The sequence below is a fragment of the Macrotis lagotis genome, chromosome X (genome assembly GCF_037893015.1).
Source record: "Macrotis lagotis isolate mMagLag1 chromosome X, bilby.v1.9.chrom.fasta, whole genome shotgun sequence".
In the NCBI taxonomy this organism is placed as follows: Eukaryota; Metazoa; Chordata; class Mammalia; order Peramelemorphia; family Peramelidae; genus Macrotis; species Macrotis lagotis.
The window spans coordinates 217,050,016-217,077,264 of record NC_133666.1 but is presented as its reverse complement, the minus strand read 5'-3'; the positions used below and the strand labels follow the sequence as shown (position 1 = coordinate 217,077,264).

General features: G+C 36.3%; 1 protein-coding gene across 1 annotated transcript in view; it reads right to left on the bottom strand.

Annotated features, from left to right (window-relative positions):
* Positions 1-25,148, bottom strand: part of LOC141497635 (neuroendocrine convertase 1) — a 44,977-nt gene extending 19,829 nt beyond the window's left edge. The window contains exons 1-6 of the mRNA XM_074200392.1: positions 24,969-25,148; positions 21,321-21,425; positions 14,271-14,381; positions 11,212-11,358; positions 8,581-8,657; positions 3,865-3,953 (exon numbers count right to left, since the gene is read on the bottom strand). Coding sequence (XP_074056493.1) covers positions 3,865-3,953; positions 8,581-8,657; positions 11,212-11,358; positions 14,271-14,381; positions 21,321-21,425; positions 24,969-25,148 — 709 coding nt within the window. The remainder of the gene's footprint in view (positions 1-3,864; positions 3,954-8,580; positions 8,658-11,211; positions 11,359-14,270; positions 14,382-21,320; positions 21,426-24,968) is intronic.
* Positions 25,149-27,249: the final 2,101 nt, after the last annotated feature.

Below are 27,249 nucleotides of genomic sequence, written 5' to 3'. Positions count from 1 at the left end.
CCTTGGTTTCAAGTCACATGTTTAACATTTGGATAGCTCTAGTCATTAATAAATGATATTTATAGACATATTTCACTTGATTCTCTTTGAGCTAGTCAACTGCATTCTCTGAGTTTGCTTCTTCTATAAAATAGCAATTCAATTAAGAAAAATAGAGAGCTAGGTGCTTTGTATAAAATAAAAAATGACACAATCCTTGCCTTCAAATTTATTACAATGTAATAAAATCTTTCTTCCTTAGGTTACAAAGTTAAAAAAACAAATAAGTGAAACAATGTATTAAATGATTACTATTTGTGAAACACTGTCCTAAGTCTCAGAATTGCACAAACAAAGGTGAACTAATACTTATCTTTAGGGCAACTAGTTGGTGCAGTGGATAGAACTGGAGTCAGGAACACCTGAGTTCAAATTGGAACTAGACAGTTGCTATCTGTGTGCCCCTGACAAGTTACTACACCCTGTTTGCCTCAGTTTTCTCAACTATAAAAATGAGCTAGAGAAAGAAATAGTAAGTCATTCCAATATCTTTGTGAAGAAAATACCAAATGTTGGCACAAAAAATTGGACATGATGACTTGTCCTCAAGAAATTTATATTCCTAATAGAGGAAGACTACCTGATTGGGAAAATTGTGGCCAGGAACTTCCAAACACACAAAGATCAGTAGAGTCTTAGGGGAGAGAATAAAACCTAATAACACTGACAGTATTGATTTGATAATAATTCTAAAAGCTGGAATTTGAGTGAGAAGGTGGTAGGATAATTTAGAACTATCCAGTTTCAGAGTTGAAGGGACTTGAGCAACTGAATATATGACAAAGAATTATATCTACAATATATAAATTCATGAAGCCTCTCTTGAGGCTTCCCAAAGAGGAAGAACCACAATCTCTCCAGGCAGTACATGTAGCTTTTAGATGGCTCTAGTTATTCAAAGATAACATTTATATCATATGCAGGATCTCACTTGTATTCTCATAGTAACCTTGTTAAATGGATCCTACAGGTATGGTTATCCCCATTTCATGGATAAAAGAACTGAGATTCACACTTTCCCAAGGTAACACAGCTACTAGACATCAGAGAAGACTGCAGACATCAAATACAGTATTTCTGCTGCTATTACTGCCCTGCCACTTGTTAAATTGTAAAGTCCTCTAAAAGCATGAAGAGAGAGACACATTACACGTGTTTGTTCTATTTTCTTCGGGGCTCAAAACAAAAAAAAAATCAGAGCTAGCATTTATACAGTGCTTTAAGGTTGAGAAAGCACTTTATTTATGTTATCTTATTCAATTCTCACAATAGTCCTGTGAAGGAGGTGTTAATATTATCTGCAGTTTAAAAGTCTCAGAGAGATTAAGTGTCTTGCTTGGGGTCATACACTAGGAATGTCCTAAGGCAGGATTTGTGGCTAGGTTTTCTTGACTCCAATTCCAATGTTCTATTTTTTATCCCCCCTCAGCTGCCTTGAATCAGAAACTGAGCAAGCTCTATTCATTTAAGTTGATGACAGCTCCTTTATATCCTTTGTTACCTTTCCCAAGGAACTAGGGAAGATGAAGGTCAGTGTTTCCATGCTTACCCCGCCTTGAATTCCTGATTTCTTTCTCTTTCTACTCTGTCCCCTACAAAATATATTTTAGATGTGGTACTTCCAGTAATGATAAGATGACTTGTAAACCCCACCTCAGAGCTGTGCATTTCAGGCTGCAGGGATGATGCAGAAGTGATAAAATTGATTATAGTAGCATCTCATTCCTAGTTCCCAGCTTTCAATAATCTTGGATGATGAAAAAATTCAGAAGGATATTTATTTGTGTTTTTCCAGGTAGAAATGATTTTCTTATAATCTAATCTCATAGTACTTTGCATTCTTCCTATATACTTTCCACTGTTTAATTGGCATAGCTTTTACATATATCTTACCACTAAATTGTAAGCTACTTGAAAGTAAATTCTTCATTTTATTTATCTTCTATCTCTCCCAGTACTATGTACTTTGACCTTTCATCATTTGGTCTTGGTTGAAAGAAAAAATGAATGGATGGATAATTATCCTGCAGCCCTTGCCAGAATGTGCCAATGGTAGTAAATTTCCTAGCCCCATTTAGAAATCCTGTTTAGAATAAATCGGAAAAAAATTCTTTCCACACAAAACATCAAAGTATGGGAAGAGAGCCTTGTTTCTAAGAAATAATTTTAAATAACCCAAAAGTCATTGTGAATGTGCCTATTAAAGAAGATTTTTGAAAAGGAAACATCCCTTTCTTTCCAAATAATCTCAAGGATTAAATCATTGCCATAGATTTTATTTGCATTCCTTGATGGTAAAAATTATCCTTCAGTTGTGGGAAAGACAGAAGCAATAATTTTTTGTGTTTACCAACAAATTGTCACCCATCATCAGCTTCATGAATTTATCAGCCAAGAAGGCAAAAGTAATTTGGATGTATACAAGTTATACAAGTATCACCCTGATTGTTCCTGGCTTCATATTGCTAATGCTATGATACATTCAGCTCCAGAGTCTAATAGAAAATAAATCCTAGGGTTCCCATGGTATTATTTAGTATATTGCAAGATGAAAAAATATAAACATACTATTAATGCTGTATGAAATATCTAAAATGCAATTAAAACCTATTTTGAAACTGAGACAAGGTAATATAGGGAAAGACCACCCAACAGGGAGTCAAAGGCTAGGTTCTGTCTCTAATTTTCAGCTGTTACCATGGGTACTTTTCTGGGCCTCAGTTTCTTTTTCAGCAAAATGTGAGATAATTGAATTTGTGTTACCCTAAGGTACTTTAGAATGAAACAGCTAAGAAGCATAATGAATAGGATTCTGAACTTACAATCAGGAAGAGCTGAGTTCAAAACCTACCTTAGATATAAATATGTGACCTCTATTGACCTCAGTTTCCTCATTTATAAAATGAGGACAAACATAGCACCTATCTCACAGGGTTGTAATAAACACTTTGAAAATCTTTAATTATATAAATCCTAGCAATTATTATTATAGTATGTCATATAATTGGCAATCTCTGTGATACAGATATTGGAAAAGAACATTAAGTGTTTACAGCATAAGAAATTAAAAGCTGAGAATGCAATGGAGAAGGGAAGCATTATGCCAGTTCTATGTATCCCACAGAGAGAAGAGATTAAGAGAAAAATATTAAAGTAAACAAGGGAGAACTGAATCCCAGCTTAGTTCTCATTATTTATAAAGGAAATTGTGAAAAGGGGCAAAATAAATAAAGGATCATGGAGGATTTTTCCCCCCAGAGTATCTCTGAGAACCATAGATAGTTCTAACCATTGCCTTAATGACATATCAGATACCTGCAGGAAGCGAGAGATAACATTTTATTTTTCTCAAAGAGAACTTCTAGTTCCTTTATTGCTAAATGAATGTATATATACATATATATATATATATATAACATATACATTATATATATATATACATACACATAGTTCTAGAGAAATCATCTGTCACTCAAAGAATATATAATAGAGCAAGAAGCAGAGAAACTTTGGTTGTTTTAGTTGTCGCTTTACAAGCTTTGGAATTAATAAATCTTCCTCAAACAGAACAGATGGAAAGCTACATCTGACTTTTTAATGTGTACAACATTTCCATTTATTTATTTACTTTTAGGATGTGCATGATAGAGTTATATACCCTTTTATTTAAGAGTCTATCTCCTTATTTGGCTATGAACTATAGCTAGATTCTGAAGCTAGGCTTGCTTCACATGGCTCCTTTGGGAAGAACCTTGCCAGCAGGTTTAGGGATAACCTTTACATATGTCCATTGTCCTGACCTAGCAAAGACTTCAGTTTATTTACCTCCAACTCTGGAATTGTAGGCGACCCCAACACCACATTTCTGATTATTGGCTTGCATGGCAATTTCTCCAGCACACCTGGTTCCATGCCTAAGAACAATAAAAACATAAATGTTAAAAATGTGTTGCTTTTACCCACTGACCTAGAGAGAGACTGAACCAGGAATCTTTGTCTAGCTGCTATCAAACTTTCTAAACCAAGAGAGGTGAGATACTCTCATACCTTCTGTGATTTGAAATACAACTTTCTGTTCTTTATTATCAAAACAATATTAATAATAGCACATTTATATAATACTTTATAATAAATAATAATCAACTAGCATTTATATGATGATTTATGATTTACAAAGCACTTTAAAATCTCATTTGATTCTCACAACTTTGCTGTACTATGATCTTCATTTTACTGATGAGGAAACTGAGTCAGGGAGAAATTTAGGTGATTTCTCAAAGTCATGTAAGTTTAAGAGGCAGATTTTTGAACTTAAGGACCCCTTTCCCCAAGTCCAACACTGTTCACCTTACATTGGAGCTGCAATTTTATCATTTATTATCCCTTCTTTATAGATGAAGAAACTCAAAGATTAATTGATTTGCCTAAAATCACTAAGTATCAGAGCAGAATTTTGGAGCCTCATCTTCTGGCATTAGAAGGAACCAAGCATAATGTGCTCTCTGGCTTCCAGGATTTTGTTGGCTGCTTGGGGACAATGAACTCTGAAGGAACCTAAACAAGATGCCCACAAATTCCCTGATGTCTCTCTTTCTTCCCCTTCCATCCCTGTCATTTATCAGATTAGGATTCCCAGTGTTGTTGTTGCTGCTGCTGTTGTTGTTGGTAGTGGTGGTCATTTATTCTCAAAGAAAACCAAGCCATCCAGGCAGGGGATGCCATGACATGCAAGTGAATTGAATTTAAGTGAGGGAGAGCTGTGCAAAGTCACCAGCCTCATTTCTGAAGCCATCTGAATCCAGGGGCCAAATATGGATCAGGATGATTGGAGATGGCACTTGATACCATGGGAGATTTGGTTTTTTAGAAGTTAGGTTTTTCCTTAAGTTTGACTGAGGCAAAGATTATAAGACATGTTAGGAATTTTGAGTTCTAAGCAACATATCAATAGGAGATTGCCAAAGAGTTGTTTGTGCATCATTCTTTCCAGAATAATTTCATAGGATTTTCAAGCATTCAGAGTAGATACTCATTTACATACATAGCATAATTGCAAAATTTAAGAAAGTTTTTCTTTCTGAAAAAGAACTCCCATTTTTATTATATAAATATTTTATTTGTTTTCCTATTATATACAATAGTACTTTCTCCTTATCATTTTTTTGGTAAGGTTCTGAATTTTTCACTTTTCACCCACCCTCCCTTCTCTCCCCCCTCCCCCTCAGAGAAGGCAATCTGATAATCTTTACATTGTTTCCATGCTATGCATTGATCAAAATTGAATGTGTCCATTCATATAGTCTTAATGCCTTAGATTCTACTATTAGAGATTTATTCCTTTGGGTTAAACATTGCCCTCCCCTGACATATTCTTGAAAAGTACAAATTTTCCTGAAAAAGAAAATATATTCAGCTACTAATACTTTAGTGAGGATAAATGTATTAGATGTGATAAATGGAGCCCTGGGGTAGTATGTGGGTATTACAGACCTGATATGAGCAAAGGAAGGAAAATAGTGATAGAGGGCAAAAGAGTTCAGAAAAGGGAGAAGAGGGACATTAAAAATAATTTTCCCTTATTTCACCATTTTGCCTCCAGTTACCTGAACAGGGATGAAATGTATTTGGGGACATTATATTTCGTGACTCCTTCCAGGAGTTATAACACTGGCATTCTGATTGTGTGACTTTCATTCTACAGCACATGACAGGGTCTCTTTCTAAGTCAGGGCAGATAAGCCTACATTAATTTTCTCCTTTGGGTGAAGGGAATATGTGGGGATGAACACAGAAGTCTTTTTTCCTTCTTGCCTATAGAGTTTCTCTTTGCTTGAGAAAATTCATTGTCATTTTAAGAACATGATAAATCCTCTAAGATGGGCAACCAGGCCTGCAACAGAATATTCTCTCCCAGACATCTTCCCTCTTCTCTTTCTTACTCTCCCTGCCTCATGAATTTCCCCCACTGGAGGTTGCATACCCAGTTCATAAGTAGCACCATGATAACTAATTTAATACAATGACTGCATACAGTAGGTACTTAATAAATATGTTTTAACTGAGTACCCTCAAATCTCTATTGTTTCATATTTTTACACTGAACAACTTTGGGGATAGTCTGGATATGAATGTAATTTCAGTATATCTTCCTCCTCAATTCTTTGACCCTAACCCAAGAAGAAGAATGTGGACATCTTTCTTTTCTTTTTCTTAAGGCAAATAATTCAAAGGGGGAAAAAAACCTTGAAATTATTTTTTTAAATGATGATAGGGACTGGTACTTAAACAGATTTAATTTCAAAAAGGGTTATTATGCAAGATAGCATTTCATTTTAAAGAAGACTATTATGTTGGTTAGAATACCTTGGTCATACCTCTCATTTGAGTATTCTCTGTAATTGGTGCTGAAAGGCTCAATTCAATGACAAGAATTTTCTTCACTTCAAAGATTTTGTTATTTGATACAGTTTGGCTCACAGTGTCAGATTCAAATGCTGCTCACATTTATCTTATTTACATATTAATAGTGAACCACTATGATAGAGATACATTTGAGTGATAATGCTATTGGAATTAGAGGATGATTCCCCATTGCTATAAATGTCAAGACAAAATGGAGACATTTATTTTCAAAGCCTGAGCCATTTATCCTCTTCTAACATGCTATTCAGACAGCTTGATTCTATAAGGCCAAGTGATTAATGACAGAGACGCTATCATTTTGGTTGACAAAGAAAAACTGGAAGGATTGATGGTCATTGTGTCATTTTTTAACAGCTGTATCCTAATTGGCTTAGTGAATTTTCTTTATAACCTTTGGAGCCTGTCATTTCTCTTAAATATGTTATTGTTCTTAACTGTAGAAAATCATACTCCACAGTTTGTAGTACCTACAACTTTCTTATTGGATTAGGGTTTCCTTAGGAGTTGACTCATATGTTGGCATTCCAAAAGTAGAATTAAACATTGGTCCCCTCTAAAGGGTCACTGAAGAAAGTATAATTGAATCTATGCAGATGTGAACACATTCTCAAGCAGTGGTCCCAACTCTCCTCTGCTAATAGAAAACGCAACTTTATAGAGCATCAGTACATCCTGAAATTTCCCAATCTTAAAAACCTCAGAGTCTTACCTGGAATAAAGTCAGAGTACAGTATAGAAAATATTTCCATACATTGGAATTGGTAATACTGGCTACCCTAAAGATTGGGAGAAATTCTCTCCACTTAGATATCATTAGGCAGATAGTGGATAGTGGATAGAAATAGAAAGAACCAAATTTGAATTCTGACCTAAGAACTAACTGGCTGGGTGACCTTTTATGTCAATTAAATTTCCTAAGACTCATAAGCAAAAGCACCTATTTTTTCAGGGTTATTGTGATGATCAAATTATATAAAAAATGTAAAACACTTTGAAAATCTTAAATTGTCACCTAAATGCTAGCTATTATTATTACTAATATCAAGAAAAAAATGGGAGAAAGTGGAGAGGGGTTTTCCTCCTCTCTATTCTTCCAAGAAGACCATCACCCTCTGTGACAGTAGAAGAATCCAATGCAGAAAATGAAAGAATTCAAAGCTTACATACACCACACTATTTTTAGGAAAGTGTGGTAGGAAATATTCTTTCTATTTCCTAGGCCAGGATGACCTGAGTTTGAATCTGACCTTAGACACTTTAATAATTACCTAGCCATGGGCAAGTCATTTAACCCCACTGCCTTACAAAAAGAGTATTTTCTCATTTTGTCCTCATAACAACCCTAGAGGTAAGTACTATTAATATTCCAGTTTTGCAAAAAGAGAAATTGAGTCTGAGGAAGGTTAAGTGACTTGCCCAGAGTCATAAGCTATGAAAATTCTGAGACTTCAGTTGAATTCAGAATTTCTTGACTTCAAGTCCTGCATTCTATTTGTTGACGGCTAATCTGGTTCTTTAAGACAGGGATATGTTTCCTATGAAATAAGGACTCTCTATAAATTTTTTTGTATTATTATTCTTTATACAATATTGGCAGAAGCCTTGAAATCTGCCCAGTAAATTGTAGTTATTTTCTTCATCTCTTGTGGTTGGTTTTTCTCTCTCTTCTCTAAAAAAACAAAGATGCTTCCCTGAGTTTCAAATAGTGTTGCTAATAGTGGAGGAGGAAGATTTGGGGTGGGGGGGAGAGGGGAGAGAGAAAAATAAAAGTGGTTTGACTCAGAGTTTCTCCCTTACCTCTTAATGCTACAACTCAGCTGACCATGCTCAAAGACTTCATAAAATAACTGAAATGCTTGCTTTGATCTGGGAACTCAATTGCCATATCCAACAACAACAGGTGCAAAAATAATAGGTGCTATGGTTTCTCTTAAAAATGACACAAAACCCCAATTGTGACACTGATGATGGGAACAAATAGTTCTACAGTTAAATGGAGAGGCACTATGCATTCTGAGTATCCAGAGCACAGAAAAGCTTGTGCCATTTATAGTATATTTTGCTCAAACATACTGAAAACACTTAAATACATTTTTCTAAGTAAGGACATTTACTCACTTGTTTTCATTTGTAGGATCATATCTTGGAAATGGATCATGGTCATTGTCATTAAAGTCATAACTGGCCTCTGGATCCTATAAAAACAACAAATTAGCATTACAGTATGATTGGTCAAAAACAATCCATCCTCCCTTAGGAGATATTTCAAAAGAGTGTATATCAGTGATATCTACCCTGATCTGCATACCTACAACTTGCATCCTCTAGCCACATAAATAAACCTTGACCCAAGTAATGATAAATACAGCTAAATTAATAAGAGAGTTGTCTGCTTATATATCTCTTCTCAGTTCTAATGCTAGGGAGTCCGAAGTCATGCCAAGGGTGGTAGCATTAAAAGCAATAACAATAGTAATAACAATAATAATGGAAATGAGAATGAAGTAATAATAATAATCCTATATATGTAGTATTTTTAATGTACAAAGAGCTTTATGTAATTATCACTTTTTAGGGTATTGTTTTCAGTTAGAAAACTTGTATCAGAGGCCGAGCACCATTATTACTATGTGACTTTTGGCAAGTCACAAAATCACCAGAAATTTTTTTCTTTCAGTCTAAAAGTGGAGATTACAATATTCTCACCATCGAGTTCATAAGATTATTTCAGGGCTCAAATAAAACAATTTATGTGAAAGTGTTCCATTACCATAAAGTTGTAAATGTAAATTATGCTCCAAAAATAATGGATAGTGATTTACTTATATAATTTTGAATTTACAATCACTGTATTCTGCATAATAAAAATTCACTGTATAGAATCTCTTTAGGCAATTCAGAAAGAAGACTTTTAAATCAATCACTACTATCTTAACTATTTAGGAAAGGGTCCTCCAATACAGCCCAGAAAGTGAAACAATAATGGGCCTATGGCCTAGTTGTCAAGCAGAAAATTAGGTGGTGTTGTTTATGTCTTTATGACCTATGGTATGTTTCACACCTTGGTTTTCATCAGGTAACCAGATTTTTCCCAGACTTTATTATTCTTTCTCCTCCTCACATATGTACATACCTGTTCTAGCTATTTCTCCCCAGGCTAACCCCAACAAGCAGCAATCTCCTTATCACAAGTTTAGTGAACAGTGAAACTATTAAGTATTCCTAGTAGAAGGAACCTATTAAATTACCTTTAATCAATCCTTTCACCTTATAGTTGATGAAACTGAGACCCAGAAAGGCTAAATAACATGCTCAAAGTCACATGACTAATTAGCAGTAGATTCTGGGACTTGAACCCAAGGAGCCTAGTTTCTAGTTATACAGTACCATCTTTTCCCATTGCATTAATGTGTTAAAATATGCATCACTCCTAGAGTTGAGAGTTTTGGGAGGAAGAGAATGTTTGACCTTGCCTAGAGTCTGATCAGACTTGATTGCATTCCTTACCCTGGACTCTTTCTTCCTGTCGATGCCTTCAGTTGTGGTTTGGACATGGGCTAAAGCATGTAATTGAGCCTTCTTGGTCCAGGATAAAAAGCTATTTTGTAGATTTCACATGGGTAGAGAATTTTTACAAACAGGGACTGAACTGAGGGGTAGTACCCACCTCCATTTCTTGGGAATTCTCTGTTGTCTCTAATTATTTTTATTTTCATTTTTTGAATTCAATTTTCTTTTTCAATGAATAAAAATCAATTTTCTTTCTCTCCCATTTCCCCTATTTAAAACACTTAAAAAAGATAAACATGCATAATGGAGTCAAACAAGTTCCCATATTAGTCATATTTCCCCCCAAATTCATTTGTTTCTCTTGAGTTCTTATACATAGTTCTTGTATCTTAGCTTTCTCCAGCACTATTCACAGTGATAATTATGTTAAATATGGTAATTGGTTCCAACCCCTTGGGAATATTCAGTGAGAATTCAAATAATGTTATTACTCCAAAGGATTTATTATTTGCATCAATTGAGTCATAAAAGAGCCCCCCCTCAAACACCTGAATTATCTTGTATTTATACTGTAAACAGTTTGTACACATTCATTAATATACAGTCTTGGTATTGAATACAAATGCCTTGAAGGCAGATTACCACCCCCCTCCCCCTTTGTATACCCAGTGCCAAGAAGAGGATAAGTACGTCATAGGCTTTTTTAAAAATGTTTTTCCCTTGATTGATGCTGGCTACTCAGATTTTTGTCTCACTGTCCTCACCATGTCCCTCATGCTTTACATTTGAGCACTGGGGAGAATATTTGGTTTAACTTTCTGATATGATGCCATGATGAAGACACTGATCTTTGAAGAAGTGAAACAGTGAATTCTAAAAAAAAGTGAATTTAATTAAAAATTTTGTTTGAATACCATTTTTTTTTGCCCAGAGAAAGTCTGGAAGATTTTTGATAATTCACCTTGTCTCTATGGCAAGGGAATATGCCTGAGGTCTGATGCCCACACACATCCATTGTAAATTACTCCGGGGAGATTAATTCTATTCAACTCCCAGTGACACAAAGCAGGTTTATGATAAACTGGCAGTGAGAGAAAGGGACAGATCACATGTGACCCAGACCAGGCAGAACAGACTCTTGCCTGAGGAAATAAATGCTCAGCTCCTTTATATATGTGCAGCAGAGCAAGGAGCTGTCCAACATTTGTTCTTTGGCAAAGTGTGAGAGCCCAAACTCACATAGTTTGCATAGATGTCAGTGTGATTCCACTCCAGGCCATCATCCAGAACTGTGATAACCACTCCTTTCCCTGTTATTCCTTTTTGCCATACTGGTATCACATGGAGGTCCAGCTTGGGCAACACTGGGGTCATCCTGGTATCTTGCTGGGAAAGAAAAACAAGAGTCATTGGTGGATTCATACTTTATTTGCTTCAGTTAGGAACCCAGCTTAAGCCTCAGTCTGGATTGCTCCCCTCAATGTATTTTTGGGTGTTTGGCAATTTAGTATCAGGTAATTAGGATTGAAAAAAAAACAAAGTTGAAGGTGGGTCTTGAACAGTGAATCATCAGGGTGGTACACTTTTTCCTTATTCCAGTGGAGAATCACTTGAAAAGCATGAATCACCCTGGGGCCCCTTCTCTTTGAAGGATGAGACTTTGAAGAAACCACTTGCTCATCATTTTCTTTCTTTTCTAATGAAATGTTCAAACTTTCCATCTACCAAAGCTTTGTCTGATGTTCTATGTTCCTTTTCTCTGGGAAAATAAAGTGAGGAACAGAATCCCATTCCTCTGTGCTTTTGATTGCTTAGGTGCTTACATAGTCACTTCTCTAGAGTGTTTTTTATCTTTGTTTCCCCAAAACAAGAAAAAGGTCAACGATGATGCAATGACCAGTCAATGATGTCATTTAATTATTTCCAAATTCCTGACTTAAATAAAAAGTTTATCTTGGAAAGAAATGTCTCTGTTTCTCTGTCTGTCTTTGTCTCTGTCTCACTGTCTCTCTGTGTGTGTCTTTCTCTTTTTCTCTCCCTCTCTTTCTACTTCTCTTTCTCTAATTCTCCATGTCTGTCTCTCTGTGTTCTATAGTTATAGAATATGCATACCTGAGCTGTCAGGGAATGGAGGTCCATGGAAACAAAACATCAATAAAGATTGTCAGATATATGACAAAGGAATCAGTAACTTGAGTGTAACAAGAATAAAGATTTTTACCAGAGGCAGAATAAATTTTCCCATTTGCTTGCTTGAAGTACATAGAAACCATACCCTACCAATCAGGTGCCAATAAAGTGTGCTACAAAGGAGGCTAGAGTTAAGATCACAGACCACTTGTCAGATCACATTCATAAGAGAAAGCACTTTCAATTTCAGGAACAATGAGGATGGTCATACCTTTAGCTAATTGAGATAGAGTTGGGAGTCATGGAGAAATGTATGATTTTACTAATTGTTTTACATTTAAAATTTCTTATATAAATAAAACCAGTGTAGCCAAGAATAGAAGGAAAACAGAAAATTGGTGGGGGGAATGTTCAAAGACAATCTCTCAGATAGAATGTGATTGTGTTGGAATACTGCTGTGTGATAAGAAATGATGAACTGATTGATTTAGAAAAACATGGAAAGACTTTGACATATGAAAGAATATGCTATCCACTTTTAGAGAAAAATATGACAAGTGAAAATATGCATAGTATAGTCTTACATATATGTGTATGAGTATATATGTATATATTTGTAGATATCTAGATATATTATATTTAATTATAGCTTTCTTGGGGATGGTAGAGAAAAAGTAAAAAGTACACAGCAGAGAACAAAAGAAAACTTGAAAAGCTCAGCAGCTTTGAAAACAATGCATAGTACTTATTATAAGGTTTTCTTGAAATGGAAATTTATTATTTTATATTGAACTTTTTTTCTGCTGTACACATATAAATGTTCTTTTTTTCTTTTCTCATTTTATATTTGTTTAATATAAAAATTTTTTACCAAAAAAAGCAAAAATGGGGAAAATTCACTTGTGAGTACAGAAAACTGTCAGAGCAGAAAACTCCTTTTTATCAACATAGGTTGACACAGTCACTGAAACTCAAATGCCTAGATTTGGTTGCCTAGAGCTGTGATGTGAGACTTAAATAAAAATGGTGACCACTAATCCATACATAAAGATCCCTGTGGGTCCATAGTTGATATAGGTTTAAAATGAAATGTTGTTTGTGTTTTGTTCTATTTTATTTTATTTCTTTTTGTTAAATATTTTCTAATTGCATATAATCTGATTGTGCTTCAAACTCTATGCATGTATGAACTCTCTGATATGGAGTATTGAGATGTTAAGTTCCTTGTTCAATGTCAGAGAGCCACTATGTTCATAGGTGTTATTTAAACTCAGATCACCATTCTAAAGTTACTAATTGATTATGAAAAGGACCTGAAGGATCACCTACTCTATCTCATTTTTATAGATGATTACCTGAGGCTTAAATTGGTTAAGTAACTTGCCTATGATCCAAAAAAGCAAATAAGTTCCAATTTTTCAGAGGTTGAATGGGCAAAAGTTGACATCTGTTTGACAAGCTAAGGGTCCTGGGATAGTCTTCTCTCCATTGATTTAGTGGAAAATAGTACCAGAGCTTAAGAGGTAATCAGATGACTCAGAGGATGGATGTTTCAGTTGTGTCTCAACTCTTGTGTCCCCATTTGGGATTTTCTTGGTGAAGACAAAGGGGTAGTTTTCTAATTCCTTCTCCAGTTCATTTTACAAATGAGGAAAATGAGGCAAACATGATTAAGTGATTTGCCCAGGGTGGAATAGCTTATAAGTATTTAAGGCCAGATTTGAAGTCAGGAAAATGAATCTTCCTGTCTTCAGGTCTGCCACTCTAATCCAGTGTGCTACCTAACTAACTTGGAGTTTAAATATGGCCTTAGACAATTACTAGTTATGTGTCCTTGAACAAAATACTTAAATTCTGTTTATTTTAATCCATTGGAGAAAGAAATGGCAAACTCCACAGTATCTTTGCCAAGAAGAACCCATGGATAATTTGGTCCATGGGTTTACAAAGACTCAGATACAAATGAATTACTATACAACAATAACAAGGCACCAGAAGATTCATCTCTCTCTCTTCCCTTCTACCACCAAGGGAGCTAAGTTTGAGATCTTGTGAGAATCCATTGGTTTTAACCAAAGTTCATACCAGGTTGTTATATTTCCCAATATGTCAATATGAAAATATAAAATAGCTGACTTATACACATCCACATTTGAGTAAAGACTTACCAAATACCACTGCTGATTCCACATTGGGTCATTGAAGAGGTCCTCTGCTGAATCTCTTAGAATAGAACGTTTGTTTCTCTCTTTTCCATATTGTTGCTCAGCCCATGTTACCTGCAGAGATTTTTGGACAATAAAACTACAACATTCCCCAACAATGGCACTCTCTTCACCCTCATCCAATTTTGGCCCCACAGATGGACAATCTGACCTCAGTCTAAATCAATGTAAGAAGGATACCAACTAGAGTGATAGTATTTCCTTTATCACAGCAAAGAATCCTTCAGGAAAGAAAAGGACTATTTATCAAAGAGATGATTTCTTCAAATCTATTTACCTGGTGGTTACAAAGGAGGCAAAAACATTTCTTTTATTCATCGTCATTCACTTTACAATGTCCATTTTTATACTGGAGTTATGGTATTCGATAGTTGTAAATGTGTCTACTGTGACAGAAAGACTTAACAAAGGAGAATCTAGTGATGACTACAACTTAATTTCTCAAAATATACTTGTATTGACAAAGCAGAAACTGTGGGGAAAGAATTCTAGTTCTCTCATCCTTAAGGACAACATCCTTAAAATATGAGAAGAAAATTGTGATGAGAAATGTCTATATTGACCACCAGTCCCACATACAGATTACTGATACTGAATCATGTATTATGTAAGTAGATCAAATTATATGAAAATTGCCTTCCCTATAACAATGTCTGTGACAGGATCATATTTGAGGCACAAAACCATTGAATGACTATTTTTACATCACACAAATGGTTGGGGGTTAATTGAGAAAAGGATTAAAGTACCAATTTGACCCCCTACCCATGAATTATAGGCTTATGGCAGGATAGTCACACATTTATGCTTATGTAAATTTGAACTTATGATATGCACCTGATAGAAAGTATATCATATGAATGTACTTCATATAAAATACAACATATATAAAATCCAATTATAGTATCCTAAAAGAAACAAAATTAAATACTAACTGTAGAATCTTAGAAAATATAAATCTTTTTTAGGGTTTATTTTCTTTTTCTAGCTCTTGAATGAAAGAAAAAATCCACTCAATATTTTAGATTTTTCTACACTATTTAAAGAAATGTTTAATAATGGAATGAGTTTTTCCATTTCTCTGGGATGATTGATTGTCAGTCTATATTTTTTAAAGTTGTTTTTATTTTCATTTATAATAAGAGGTTGGGGGGGGCGGCTAGATGGCACAGTAGATAGAGCACTGGCCCTGGAGTTAGGAGTACCTGAGTTCAAATCCAGTCTCAGACACTTAACAATTGCCTAGCTGTGTGGCCTTGGACAAGCCACTTAACCCCATTTGCCTTGCCAAAAAAAAACCCTAAAAAAAGAAGAGTTTGGGGCTATATAATCTCTCAATTTCCTTGCAGCTTGAACATTCTAAGATTCTCCAGTTTTTTCTTAACTGCATCCACACCATCAGATAATAAACAACTTATACACGTATGATACTTTTAAGGTTACAAAGTACTTTCCTCAAATGACTGCCATGAAGTAAGCAGAACAGGTGATTTTTTTTTCTACATGGTCATAACTCCCAACTGGATCTGTCTCTATTTACTTAGCCACTCAATCTCTTTTGGCTAGTATTTATCTACCCACATGGTTTATGCATCATTTAGTAAAAGCTGACATTTGCAGAGTAATTAACAGTCTATACATGTTTGACTACATTATCTCATTCATGTATATATCGTCACAATGCTTCAGTGATGTAAGTAGTGGACATAGATCTCTCAAAGTCACAAGATTAGTACATGGTGAGAAGCGTGACTGTAAGTTAAATCTTCTGACTTTCAGTCTAGTATTCTTTTTACTTCATCATAGAAACACACACTTTCAGAAGCGAAAGGGAGCTTAGAGGGCAACTAGTCTTAACTGTATCTAATCAAGAATCTCCTCTATAACATACCTGAGAAGTAGTCATCCTGCCTGAGTTTGAATAGCATCATTGAAGGGGGACCCACTATTTCTTCAGGCAGATCATTCCATTTTGAGATATCTCTAATTGTTAAGAAATATATCATTAAATCAAGACTAACTTTTTTATTTTTTGTAACTTCCACTCATTGCCCTTGGTTCTCCTCTTTGAGGATGAGTAGGATGAGATATTTCCCCTCCTTGTGACACAGACCTTCAGATAATTAAAGAATTGCTATGCTGTGTCTCTTAAGTCTTCTCTTCTCCAGTTACAACATCCCCAGTTCTTTCAAAGGTTTTCCTGTGGACATTCTCCTTCCTAAAATCTGATGTCCAGAACTTGACATATCATTCCTAATTTGATTTGGCTAAATTACAGCACAGGGGCACTGTCTGAACCTCCCTAATCTTCAACATAGAGGCTCTCTTAATCTTAAAACTATTCACTTTCTTAGCTGCTCTATTATACTGCTGTCTCACACTTGAGCTCATTGTTATCCACTAAAATTTGACTAGATAGCAACACAAAGTATATAGTCTTAATTGTCTTTCTTGTACCAGGCATATCTTTTAATAAACAAGGTTTACTATTATATTAGTAAGATTCACTTGCTGGGCAAGAGAAATCTTTTCTCCTTACATAAAATGTTATCTCTGATGTATCCAAGGTGGAAATCCAGTGTGTTTTGGGATTTAATAAATGTTAAGAGACAACTCATGAGTTAAATATAAAAATAAAATTGAGGAAAATAAACTGAAATAAACTATAAAAATCAATCACTGAGTTCATCTTGATGCTTCAATTAGAAAATGTGCTGTGAAACTACCATAAACACTGGGAAAAATTCAGGAACTAGAAATTACTCACTAATGAATTATTTTTAAACTGCATATATCTGAAAGCAATATTATGTTGGCTTGAAATAAATCCAAAGCTTAGAATAGACTGCCCATCATTTAAATTAGTCTAAAAGCAAGCTGCTAGGGAACAAGTACTTATCTTTAGAGAAGAGGGTCACTTCCAATTGGAGAGTATTCTAGTACAAATGTAAGAAGGGAGTACATAATTGCATTTCATTTTAAATGTTAATTTGGATGAAAAATCAGAAAAAAATATAAACAAAATGCACAAAAATTAAATTTAGAGCTAGTTTTACAAAGATCAGTCAGAGCAATGAAGGTGGGGGGGCAATCATTTAGCTTTGATTTACAGCTCTCAAAAGCCTGAATATAGGTAATGTCATTTATCAAGCCATCCATAATAATCTCTGGGAGAATGCAGTTTACATGCTAAAGCAAACAGAAATATTCTTATTTTGGATGGATTTGGATAAGGTAATTGGGGACCCCCCAATCAGGAAATATCTTCAAGTAGAAGGGCTAGCAATAAAATGATGATAAAATTGGCATGTCATTTATTTTATAATAAATTGATCTAGGTTTTATTAAAGGATAAATAGATACCTATTGTAGAGCGAAGCTTAACCCTTCTTCACACACTCTTTTGTTTTCCTTTGAAGACCGTAATGACTCCAAGAAGACAAAAAATACATAAGGAATAAAATTAGGCTATTTGATCTTTTCAGTGGGTACTCTGAATTCAAAAGGCATTAGTTTCTCATTATTCTGTCCAATCACCCTTTCCTCTGTAATTTGCAAGAAGGAGACAGAGAGAGAGAGAGAGAGAGAGAGAGAGAGAGAGAGAGAGAGAGAGAGAGATTTGAGCTGTGTTGGTGACAGCTGAGGAGGTCCCTCTGGCTTCAGTATTCAGTGCTATCATTTAACCAGAGGAACATGGTTAAACATGTATGGTCATAGTGCCTGAAGAAAAGATCTTTTGTAAATCTTGATATACAACCTGCAAAAAAGAACTCTGACCTGAGGAAGAGGAAAGGAAAGTTTCCTGCAGAAGAACCCTGAAAGATATTTGCATGGGTTTGTTAAATAAAAAGACAATATTGGAGCTGGAAGGTTAATATAGCTCATTCATTCAGATTTTAAAAAAATAAAAACAAACTAAACTGAGGCCCAGAGAGGAGATTTGATTTGTTTGATTTGATTTGTTTCAAGTCACAGAGTTAAGATAGAGCTGAAACTCAAATCTGGGTCTAAATCCAATCCTTTTTCTTTTTTAATTAGTTATTCTGGTATTATCTCTACTTCACTAAGAATCATTGTATCAAAGAAAGTTGAAGATGAAAGGAATGTCAGAGATCATTTTATCCTACCCTTTCAATTTACAAAGGACTAAAGTAGAGTGAAAGTTAGTGCATGATTTTTTTTTGTTCACAGATAATAATCTGTACTCAATGCAGCCTGAGTATTGAACCATAGTTTACAGCAAATGGAGAAATTTTGAATGCTATAGATAAGTTCACTTACCTTGGCAATATACTTTCTAGGAATGTATATTGATGAGATTGATGTATACAATGCCAGAGCTAGCTCAGTGTTTAAGAGGCTCCAAAAGAAAGTATGGGAGAGAAGAGGTATTAAACTGCCTACTAAAGTGAAGGTCTACAAAGCCATTGCACTGACCTAATTGTTGAATACACGTGAAACCTGGGCAAAATACAGATGACATCTCAGGTAACCAAATCACTTTCACTCAAATCTTAGAAAGATTCTGTCCTGGCACCTAGAAAGATAAGGTACCACAAACTGAGGTCCTTCCTGAAGCCAAACTATCAAGCATTCAAACTCTACTGCAGAGTACAACTCTGATGGGCTGGCCAAGAGTAAATGCCAAGAGTATGTTTGCCTAAAAGACTATTTTACAGAAAACATACACAAGGCAAGAGCTCACTGATCATATGACATGAGAGACTATAGCAAAATATTGCCTAGTATGGTATTCCCACATCAAAGAAGAAACTGTGCTCTATCACTGAAACAGAATTTCAGAAGCTCAAAAGAATGAGATGCACAAATTTAGATACATCTTCACTCTAAAGGTTCATGTGTACTATTGATTCCTGATCTATGGAAGAGCCTTCCAAGCTGGTATTGGTCCTATCATCCACAGTCAGACACATTGTACTTTGACTCCAATAAAGTGATGTCATTTCCATCATCTTGAAGAACAAAGGACAGCAACCAACCAGCCAACCAATCAACAAAAGAGAAAAGAAGTGGAATCATTAATGGCAGAAACTGGACTACAGATTAGATCTCTCTCAGTCTGTTGTTCTTTCCATTAGATTGTACTGACCTATCCAGAAATATTGATTATAAATGGTATTTCTGGAAGCTGCATGATTCTAGTAGGCATGTGTTACACACACCTAGAAAATTTCCTGGTTTTCTCCAACTTGGTATAGTTGGTAGTTTGGGCTGCCATTAGGAAGAAGAACCAGAGGATCCCTGAATTTAATGATGGACTGGGTAGCCAGTCAATGTATGAGAGTTGGGATAAGTATGGGGGGAATGGAAGTGGAAGATTAAGGTGGAGAATGAAATCTGACCTGTGCATGCACTGAATTACAGAACCATAGAATTCCTAAGGATCTCAAAGGTTTTTTCAGTCCTTATTTAAACATTAATACTGTCTTTACTTCCTCTCTCTCTGATAGATTGCTTTCCTGACCCAATGGTATCATGGATAAAATAAGACATAAGTACAAATATGGCCTCAGACATTTACTAAATATGACTCTGGGTAAGTCTCTTATCCTCTTTCTATCACAGTTTCCTCATTTGTAAAATAAAATAATCATACCAACTTTCTAGGGTTGTTGTGAAGATAAAATGAGTAAATATTTGTAACATGCCTTACATGCTATAAAAATTCTATGACTATCATCATCATCATCATTATCACATCTATTAAATTCTATGGTAAGTATAATCTTATACAGTCATATAGAACCAAATAATAAAGATTAGAGGAGGGTAAAACCAAAATAAATCAATTCCTCATTTATTAACTGAGAAGATTAGGCTTGATGGTTTCTAACATCTTGTCTACCTCTAAAGCTATGCTTATTTATTGCATGTAATTTCTTCCTATATAGGAGGTCACTTAGATACTAATTTGGGGATTGTGATTTGAACACAGGTTGTCAAGACTCCAAAATTAATGCTCTTTCTTTTTTTTAGACTGGGTCTCCCTAAATTTCCCATGTAGGAAATACCATGACCACTCACTGTTGGTTTTTGGAGAGTTCAAAGCCCTCACACCTTAGCCTTTCCTACTGTTCTAGTTTTCTCACATCTTATTCCCCAAAATGTACTTTTCAATTCAGTGTGACTAGCCTCATGGTTATTCCAGAAACAAAACTTTCCATTTCTCAGCTCTGAGCACTTTCTCTGACTATCCCTTATGTCCCTTATGCCTAGTATGTTCTCCTTCTTCCATTACACCTACTGACCTCCCTGGCTTCCTTTAATTCCCAACTAGAATCCCATCTTCTACAGGAAGCCTTCCCCAAGCCCACTTAATTTCATATTTTCTTCTATTAATTATCCCCTATTTATCCTGTATATCACTTGTTTTCTTTGTGTTTGCTTTCATATTGTCTCTTCTGCTAGATTATAAGCTCCTCGAGAGTAGTGTCTGTCTTCAGACTCCTCTTGTATTTCCAGCATTCATAGTAAGTTTTTATAAATGTTCATTGTTTGGCTGATAGACATATTGAATCCTTATTCCTATGACTTAATTTGAACAGTGAAGGTAAGTCTGACTTCCTAGAGGCCATGACAAAAACAAAACAAAAGCAAACAAAAATAACCTCTGGCAGGTATTAGTAAACTGCTGGTCCCAAGACATCCAAAAACCAGTCAATCTAAGGCTGGGGAGACTCATTATCAGGATTGTAATAGGGAGACAAATTTGGTGCCACAGCAAATATCAAAAAGTTTCTTTCTACAATTCCTTGTAGGGTCTGAGATCTGGTTTGGAAGAAGTCATAGGCAAAATCACAGGTTTATCATATCACATAAATTAACCCAGTTATATTATTTTTAGCAAAAATACATGAAAGGAAAATTACATAAAAATCTCATCATCAAAATAACCATCCATTGCTTTCATTGGAATTAAGGAGTGGGCAGACAAATTGGTACATTAGGTCATAGAGAAATGAAAGAACTTACTCGGTCATCATCGGATAGTCTCTTTGTGATGTGAATGGCACTTCTTCGACTCCTTCTTGGGTGACTTTTATGCCTGAATAAGTAGTGGTTTTCAAGTGATCCAATCTATAAGATGGAAAGATTTCAAAATAAAAAATTCCTTTCTCAGAGAAACTTATATGACAAACATAATTAATTTCAACTGACCTGCAAAGTAAAATTTTTATTTTGACTTTATCTTAAATTTTAAATTAAGATGCTTCTTCATAGAATCATATATGTAGTTAATCAATAAACTTTTATTAAATACCTATCATGTACCAGGCACTACAAAAAACACTGAGGGATACAAAGGAAGGTAAAATACTATCCCTCCCCTCAAGGAGCTCATAGTCTAATGAGTAAGTCAGTATGGAAACAATTGTATGTGAACAAGATATAGATAGGACAAACTAGAGATCAACAGAGGGAAGGCATTAGAATTAAGAAAAGGATTTTAGGAACTACTGATTTCAAGTCACTAATTTTACATTTGAAACAAAAGAAAAATAGAAAGGTTAAGATGACTAAGTATCTGAAGTGGGATTTGAATCTGAATTTTCCTGCCTGAAAGTACCCTTTCCACTATGTCACACTAGAGATATTCACTTTTCTTTTTTGATAGTGCATGCATGAATACAATGGACTTCAGTTGTGGAACATTTTGGTTCATTCTATATTAATGGAAAAGGCTCTGCTTCCATTTAGAGGCAATAAATTTTCATAGGATATTGCCTACCACAGTGCTAGACACATAGAAGAGATTCAATAAATATTTGATGAATTCAATATAACTGAAATGAAATAAATGTTTTCTCTTCTTGGATACTATTTAAAATAGTCACTGTTATAAAGGCTACTCTGATGATTAGTATTATTGTCATACCCATAGTAATAAATAGGTTGATATATTTGAGTCAGAATAATTATATTCTGCAATGCTGATCATGCTTTCATTGGAGAAGTTAGCTTTAGTCACTACAAATGCCTTGGGAAAAAATAATCTTCATTACAAATTCTTTGTTATTTAGTGTGTCTGATCCAGCATATTTGATTCAATAAGCACTTTTTTTAAGGCATCTATTTTCAAGGAATTATGCTAGGCACAAGAGACAAATGCTGGCCATTAGGAAGAGTGTCCCACAAATGGTAGGTCTTTAATAATCCAAAATGAAGATCACTCGCTGGTGACCCTCCCAATTCTACCTTTGCCTTTACATACACTTGAACATGTTGAATAATAAACCATTGGCAAATGGCTATCTAAATCAATGAGAGTGGATTGGGTAAGAAATCATAAAGGGAAAGTTGTGGCTTTAGGCAGAATAGTAATAAATATTACACTGCGAAATTTTGTAGAGGAAAAATGTATGCAAATAACTATGAGCTATTTTAACCATCTCTAGGTGAGAATCTTCCCCATAAAGAAAATTCTAATGAACATCCCTTTCTAGATTTATTCTACTTTGGGTGGGGTAAAGAGGGTAATCAGGTTAAGTGACTTGAACAGAGTCACACTAGCTAGAAAGTGTCTGAGGTCTGAATTTCAACTCAGGTCCTTCCAATGCTAAGGCTGGTGCTCTATTCACTGCATTAACTAGAAACATCACCACAACCCCCATTTAAAAAAGAATATATATTTTGACATTGGATTGCAAACACCTTGAAGACAGCAACTATGTGAAGACAATATGATGTAACGGATAGAGCACAGAGTCTGCTGCTGGAAGGAATTTGCTTCAAGTCCTTCCTCAAACACACAAGTCCTATCTGCCTCAGTACCTTGCAATTAATAAATGTTTGTTTGAAAGTACATCGGGTTATACTATGATATGTATCTTTATCTGTATATGTATATGTGTATTTGTGTGGATAAGAGGTAGTCTCAAAGACAAAAACAAAAGAAAACAACCTGGATTCAAGTCTGACTACTTTTAGTTCTTCCCCAATCTCAGCAATCTCGTGGGGCTGCTATTCATTTGTATGAGTTTGGGCAAATTATCAACGACTACAAATTAAAGAACAGTTGATCTGAATTCTTCATAAGGAGTTCCCTACACCAATGAAATCACTACTACTCCAAAAAAAAATTGTTCCATTATGCCACACTGCCCTGTATCCTACTTATCTGTGTACATATTTGTCATTCCATACTAGAGTGTAAACTCTTTGAGGGTAGAGAGACAGTCATTTTTCATTTTAGCATCGCTGGCTACAGTACAATATCTGGCAATTAGGAGAATTTAATAAATATTTGTTAAATTGGATTGCAGTTTCACAAAGAAAAGTATTTTTCTAGCACATGGGCAAAAGGAAAGGAATAGTAGGCTCTGGCTGGAATCTTTTATTTGGTCCTTCCTTGTACAGGGACTGGGAATTCTAAAGGATTTAACTTGAAGGTGGGATTGCTGTTTATTTCAGACCGAAGTTGAAAAATGTAGTTGAAAAATTCCACTGGAAGTGGAATGTACTTCCATTCCCCAGTGGCCTCTGTGGGTAGAATTAGCAATTACACTCAAACGTAAACCCAGTTACTCATCTGTGGCTACAGGAGCGTCACGAACACGACCTCCGGAAAAAACGCGCCAAAAGAAGAAAAAAAGGGGGAAAAGAAAAGGGGGGAAAGTACAACTCCCTTATCCTCCGCTCCACAGTAACTTCCCAGGAAGCGAGCGGGTATTTTAATTTAGGAAAGAAAATAATTTGTCACCAAGCCTAGCAGATGAACACTTAGCCCCCCAGTTCTCTTATTCGAATCCTACTTTTTCTCAGACTCTTCCTTCCCAAGGAGGGAGACCCCCTGGCCAGAGAGATTACGCACTTGGCAAAAGGATGCGATGGTTAATGGATCCTTTCCCCAAAGTCGGGCAGTTTAAAGCCTGGGGGACGGGGGTGCAGGGTTGGGAAGGATGGAGGCGGAGGACAGACAGGGAAAAGTTGAGAGCCCAGACTTCGCAAGTTTCCTGGCGACACATCTGAACAACCAAAAAGGTGGGCAGGGCGGGGCCTGGGACCCGGGGGCGGTCCCCAAATTCAGTACAACGCTCTCAGTTTCCGGCAATGCCCGCACCCCCCCGAGCTTCTTGGAGATTCGACCCATCTCGGTCTGAGTTCTACCCCAGGTGCTCTTGCATGCCCCCTTGCAGCTGCCGGGACGGCTAGCTGATACCACCGAGGCCTGCCTCGCTTATGACGCTGCCATATTGAAAAGAAGGAAGCAGCCAGCTGCTCCTGACGCAGCCTGGGTCGGGGCTCTAGGAACTGCGTGCGTGCGGACTCCAGCTTGGCGGGTCCCGGGAGTCTGGGTGAACTGGGAATTCCCTAGGCAAGGGGCAAAAGATTTCACATAGAAACCCCACTGAGAGCAGGCAGGTCTGAGAGCAGGCGGTGAATGGGAAAGAGGATGGAATCCAGCTGCACAATCACGCTTCTGCCGGGTCGCACCCATCGAAATGACAACTAATGCATGTATTCTGACAGCCCGCACAGAGGAAGGACCGAGGCAAGCAAAGCAAACCTCTCTCACTATTAACACCTTGAGTTGAAAACTGTCGGCTCTCGCAGACCCCAACATCTAGACACTGCACACGCCCCGAGTACCGGAAAGTAACTTGTGAAGTGCAAGCTTACCTGTCCGAGAAGGTCGTAGCCCAGCTCATCTGCTATCTCTCTGGCTGAATTGAGACCCCCAGGAATCTCCGCAGCCCATTCATTAACGAACTGTTTTTCTGCTCTACCACTGTACATTGCACACCAGCAGAAATAGAGAGCAAGAGCAATATACTGCAGAGACCAATATCTCACATCCATTGCACACACACACACACACACACACACACACACACACACACACACACACACTATGGGAATAGGAGGGAAGAGAAGCAAATATAGAAGAGAGACAAACAAGAAATCAATCTTTCAAGACTCAGACGCTGTTGGATCACTTCTTGCTCCTCGTTGCTATGCTAACGGATAGGAGGTGCAGAAGTAGGAGCTTTCCAGCGAGCGCACAGCACAGCGCCTCTGTCTCTGGGCTGAATGGAGCCCCAACCCTTGGAGCCAGAATGGAAATGAGTGTTTACACGTCAAATCTACGAAAGCCATCTCTTGACGTCAGATCTACCTGGACCAAGATCTTTATGGTATTCCCGGCGGGGTAGGGAAGCGGCCAAAATAAAGCAGCGGGGGTTAAGAAAAATCGTGAAACCGTTTGCTTGGGTCTGTGAAGGCGGCTGGCTGACTTTTCTATCCCTATAGTTATCTCGCCATGAAAAGAATGTACATCTATCAATGTGAAATACCTAATTTCAGTACTCCAAATATCGACCGGTTTGGGGCACTCATGATTGCTGGAGAGGTCTGATTTATTTGTTTTTACTGTACCCTTCTTCTCTGCTAGAAAGCTGCAGAATTCAAAAGACTGTGGTAGAGTTGAAAATCTTTTGACACGCACGCCTGGGGAAATAAATGGTAATAGCCTCTCCCAAGAAGTCAAATACTCAACACTGTCCATTTCAGAGAAGGGATGGCAGCAATGTGTTGTCTTTTTTAAACTATCAGATTTTCAAACATGCTAATTTTGGTTTACTGGTTTATTTTCTTCCATTCCCCCCCCCCTTAAGATATCATTACAAAACGAAACACGAAGCTTTATTACAAGCACCATTCATGACCTTGAATATATGGCCAAATGTTATATCTGCTCTTTAAAAACAAAGCAAATTTGTGTTTTATTTTAAAAAAGGAACTTGCTTTTCTCTCGGGGATAAGACAAAAGGTGGGCAAAAGGTTCCAATCATTCTTGTCTTTTGTTCTCTGGGGAAGAAAGGGATCATATAAATTCAGTAATTTCCTTTATGAAAACACAAACACAGCTCTTTCACTTTCTCCCACTTTTGAAGGTCCCTTTACTCGAATGCTCCTCTAAAGTAATGCCCTTTACTTTTTCCTACTTTTCATAATGGAAGAAGTTCATACTAAATTAAAAGAATAAAAGAACCTCTAACTTACATCCACACCGTTTCTGCTCCTCACCTTCCATTTGCTAATTCTGCACAGGATCTGGAAATCACAGATTCTAAATTTCAGCACCAGAGTGTGGACAGCGTTCCAGCAACTGAGGAAGAGCAGCCTTCCCCGACCCTACACTTTTTCTTTTTAAACCAGGGCCTTTGCCGTCAGCAGTTTAGGTCCAAATGTGGCTTTCATTCCCCACCCTCATCCCTCCGCTCCTCGTACTGGACATTATATACTGAGATATTGCTAAATTTGTAACTTTAGGAGGGGTTGATTTAGATTTCTTTGGAGTAACATTGCAAAGGAAAGAAAAGTGATCTTTTTTTAACCTACTGATCTAAAGAGGGCGGATTTTAGTCCCTAATAGCCTGTAGGTGGCGCTTTACTTGGTAGGGAAGAGAAAAAAGAGAGAGGGAAATGAAGGGAACTAAAAAGGAGTCAAGGAGGAAGAAAAGAAGAAGATTGAAAAAATGCAGGAAGGCATATAAATTAACCTAAGTGAAGCTCACTAAAGATTATCAACAATCCATTGTCTTCTTGCTCTGATTATACAACACTTACTTTATGGAATTGCTAGAGTAAATTTCTAAAACGATTACTTGATCATAAAAATTATAAAACTGGTTACTTAAAACAAATCACAACACATACAAGCATGTAAAATAACATTTACATAATATGTATATTGAACCTTAGAAACCTAATTGAAGCAGATATGAAATAGTTAAGGCTAATACTTGTCCTAGAGATACAAATTTTAGATCCTTGGATGAATCTGCAAACCTTTCTTTCTTAGCTTAACTCACCAGCAATGATCATCTCCTTCATGCAATATTTGACTGTAGCTGTTGTGTACACCATCATTTTACATGTTTCAATCACATCAGAAAGA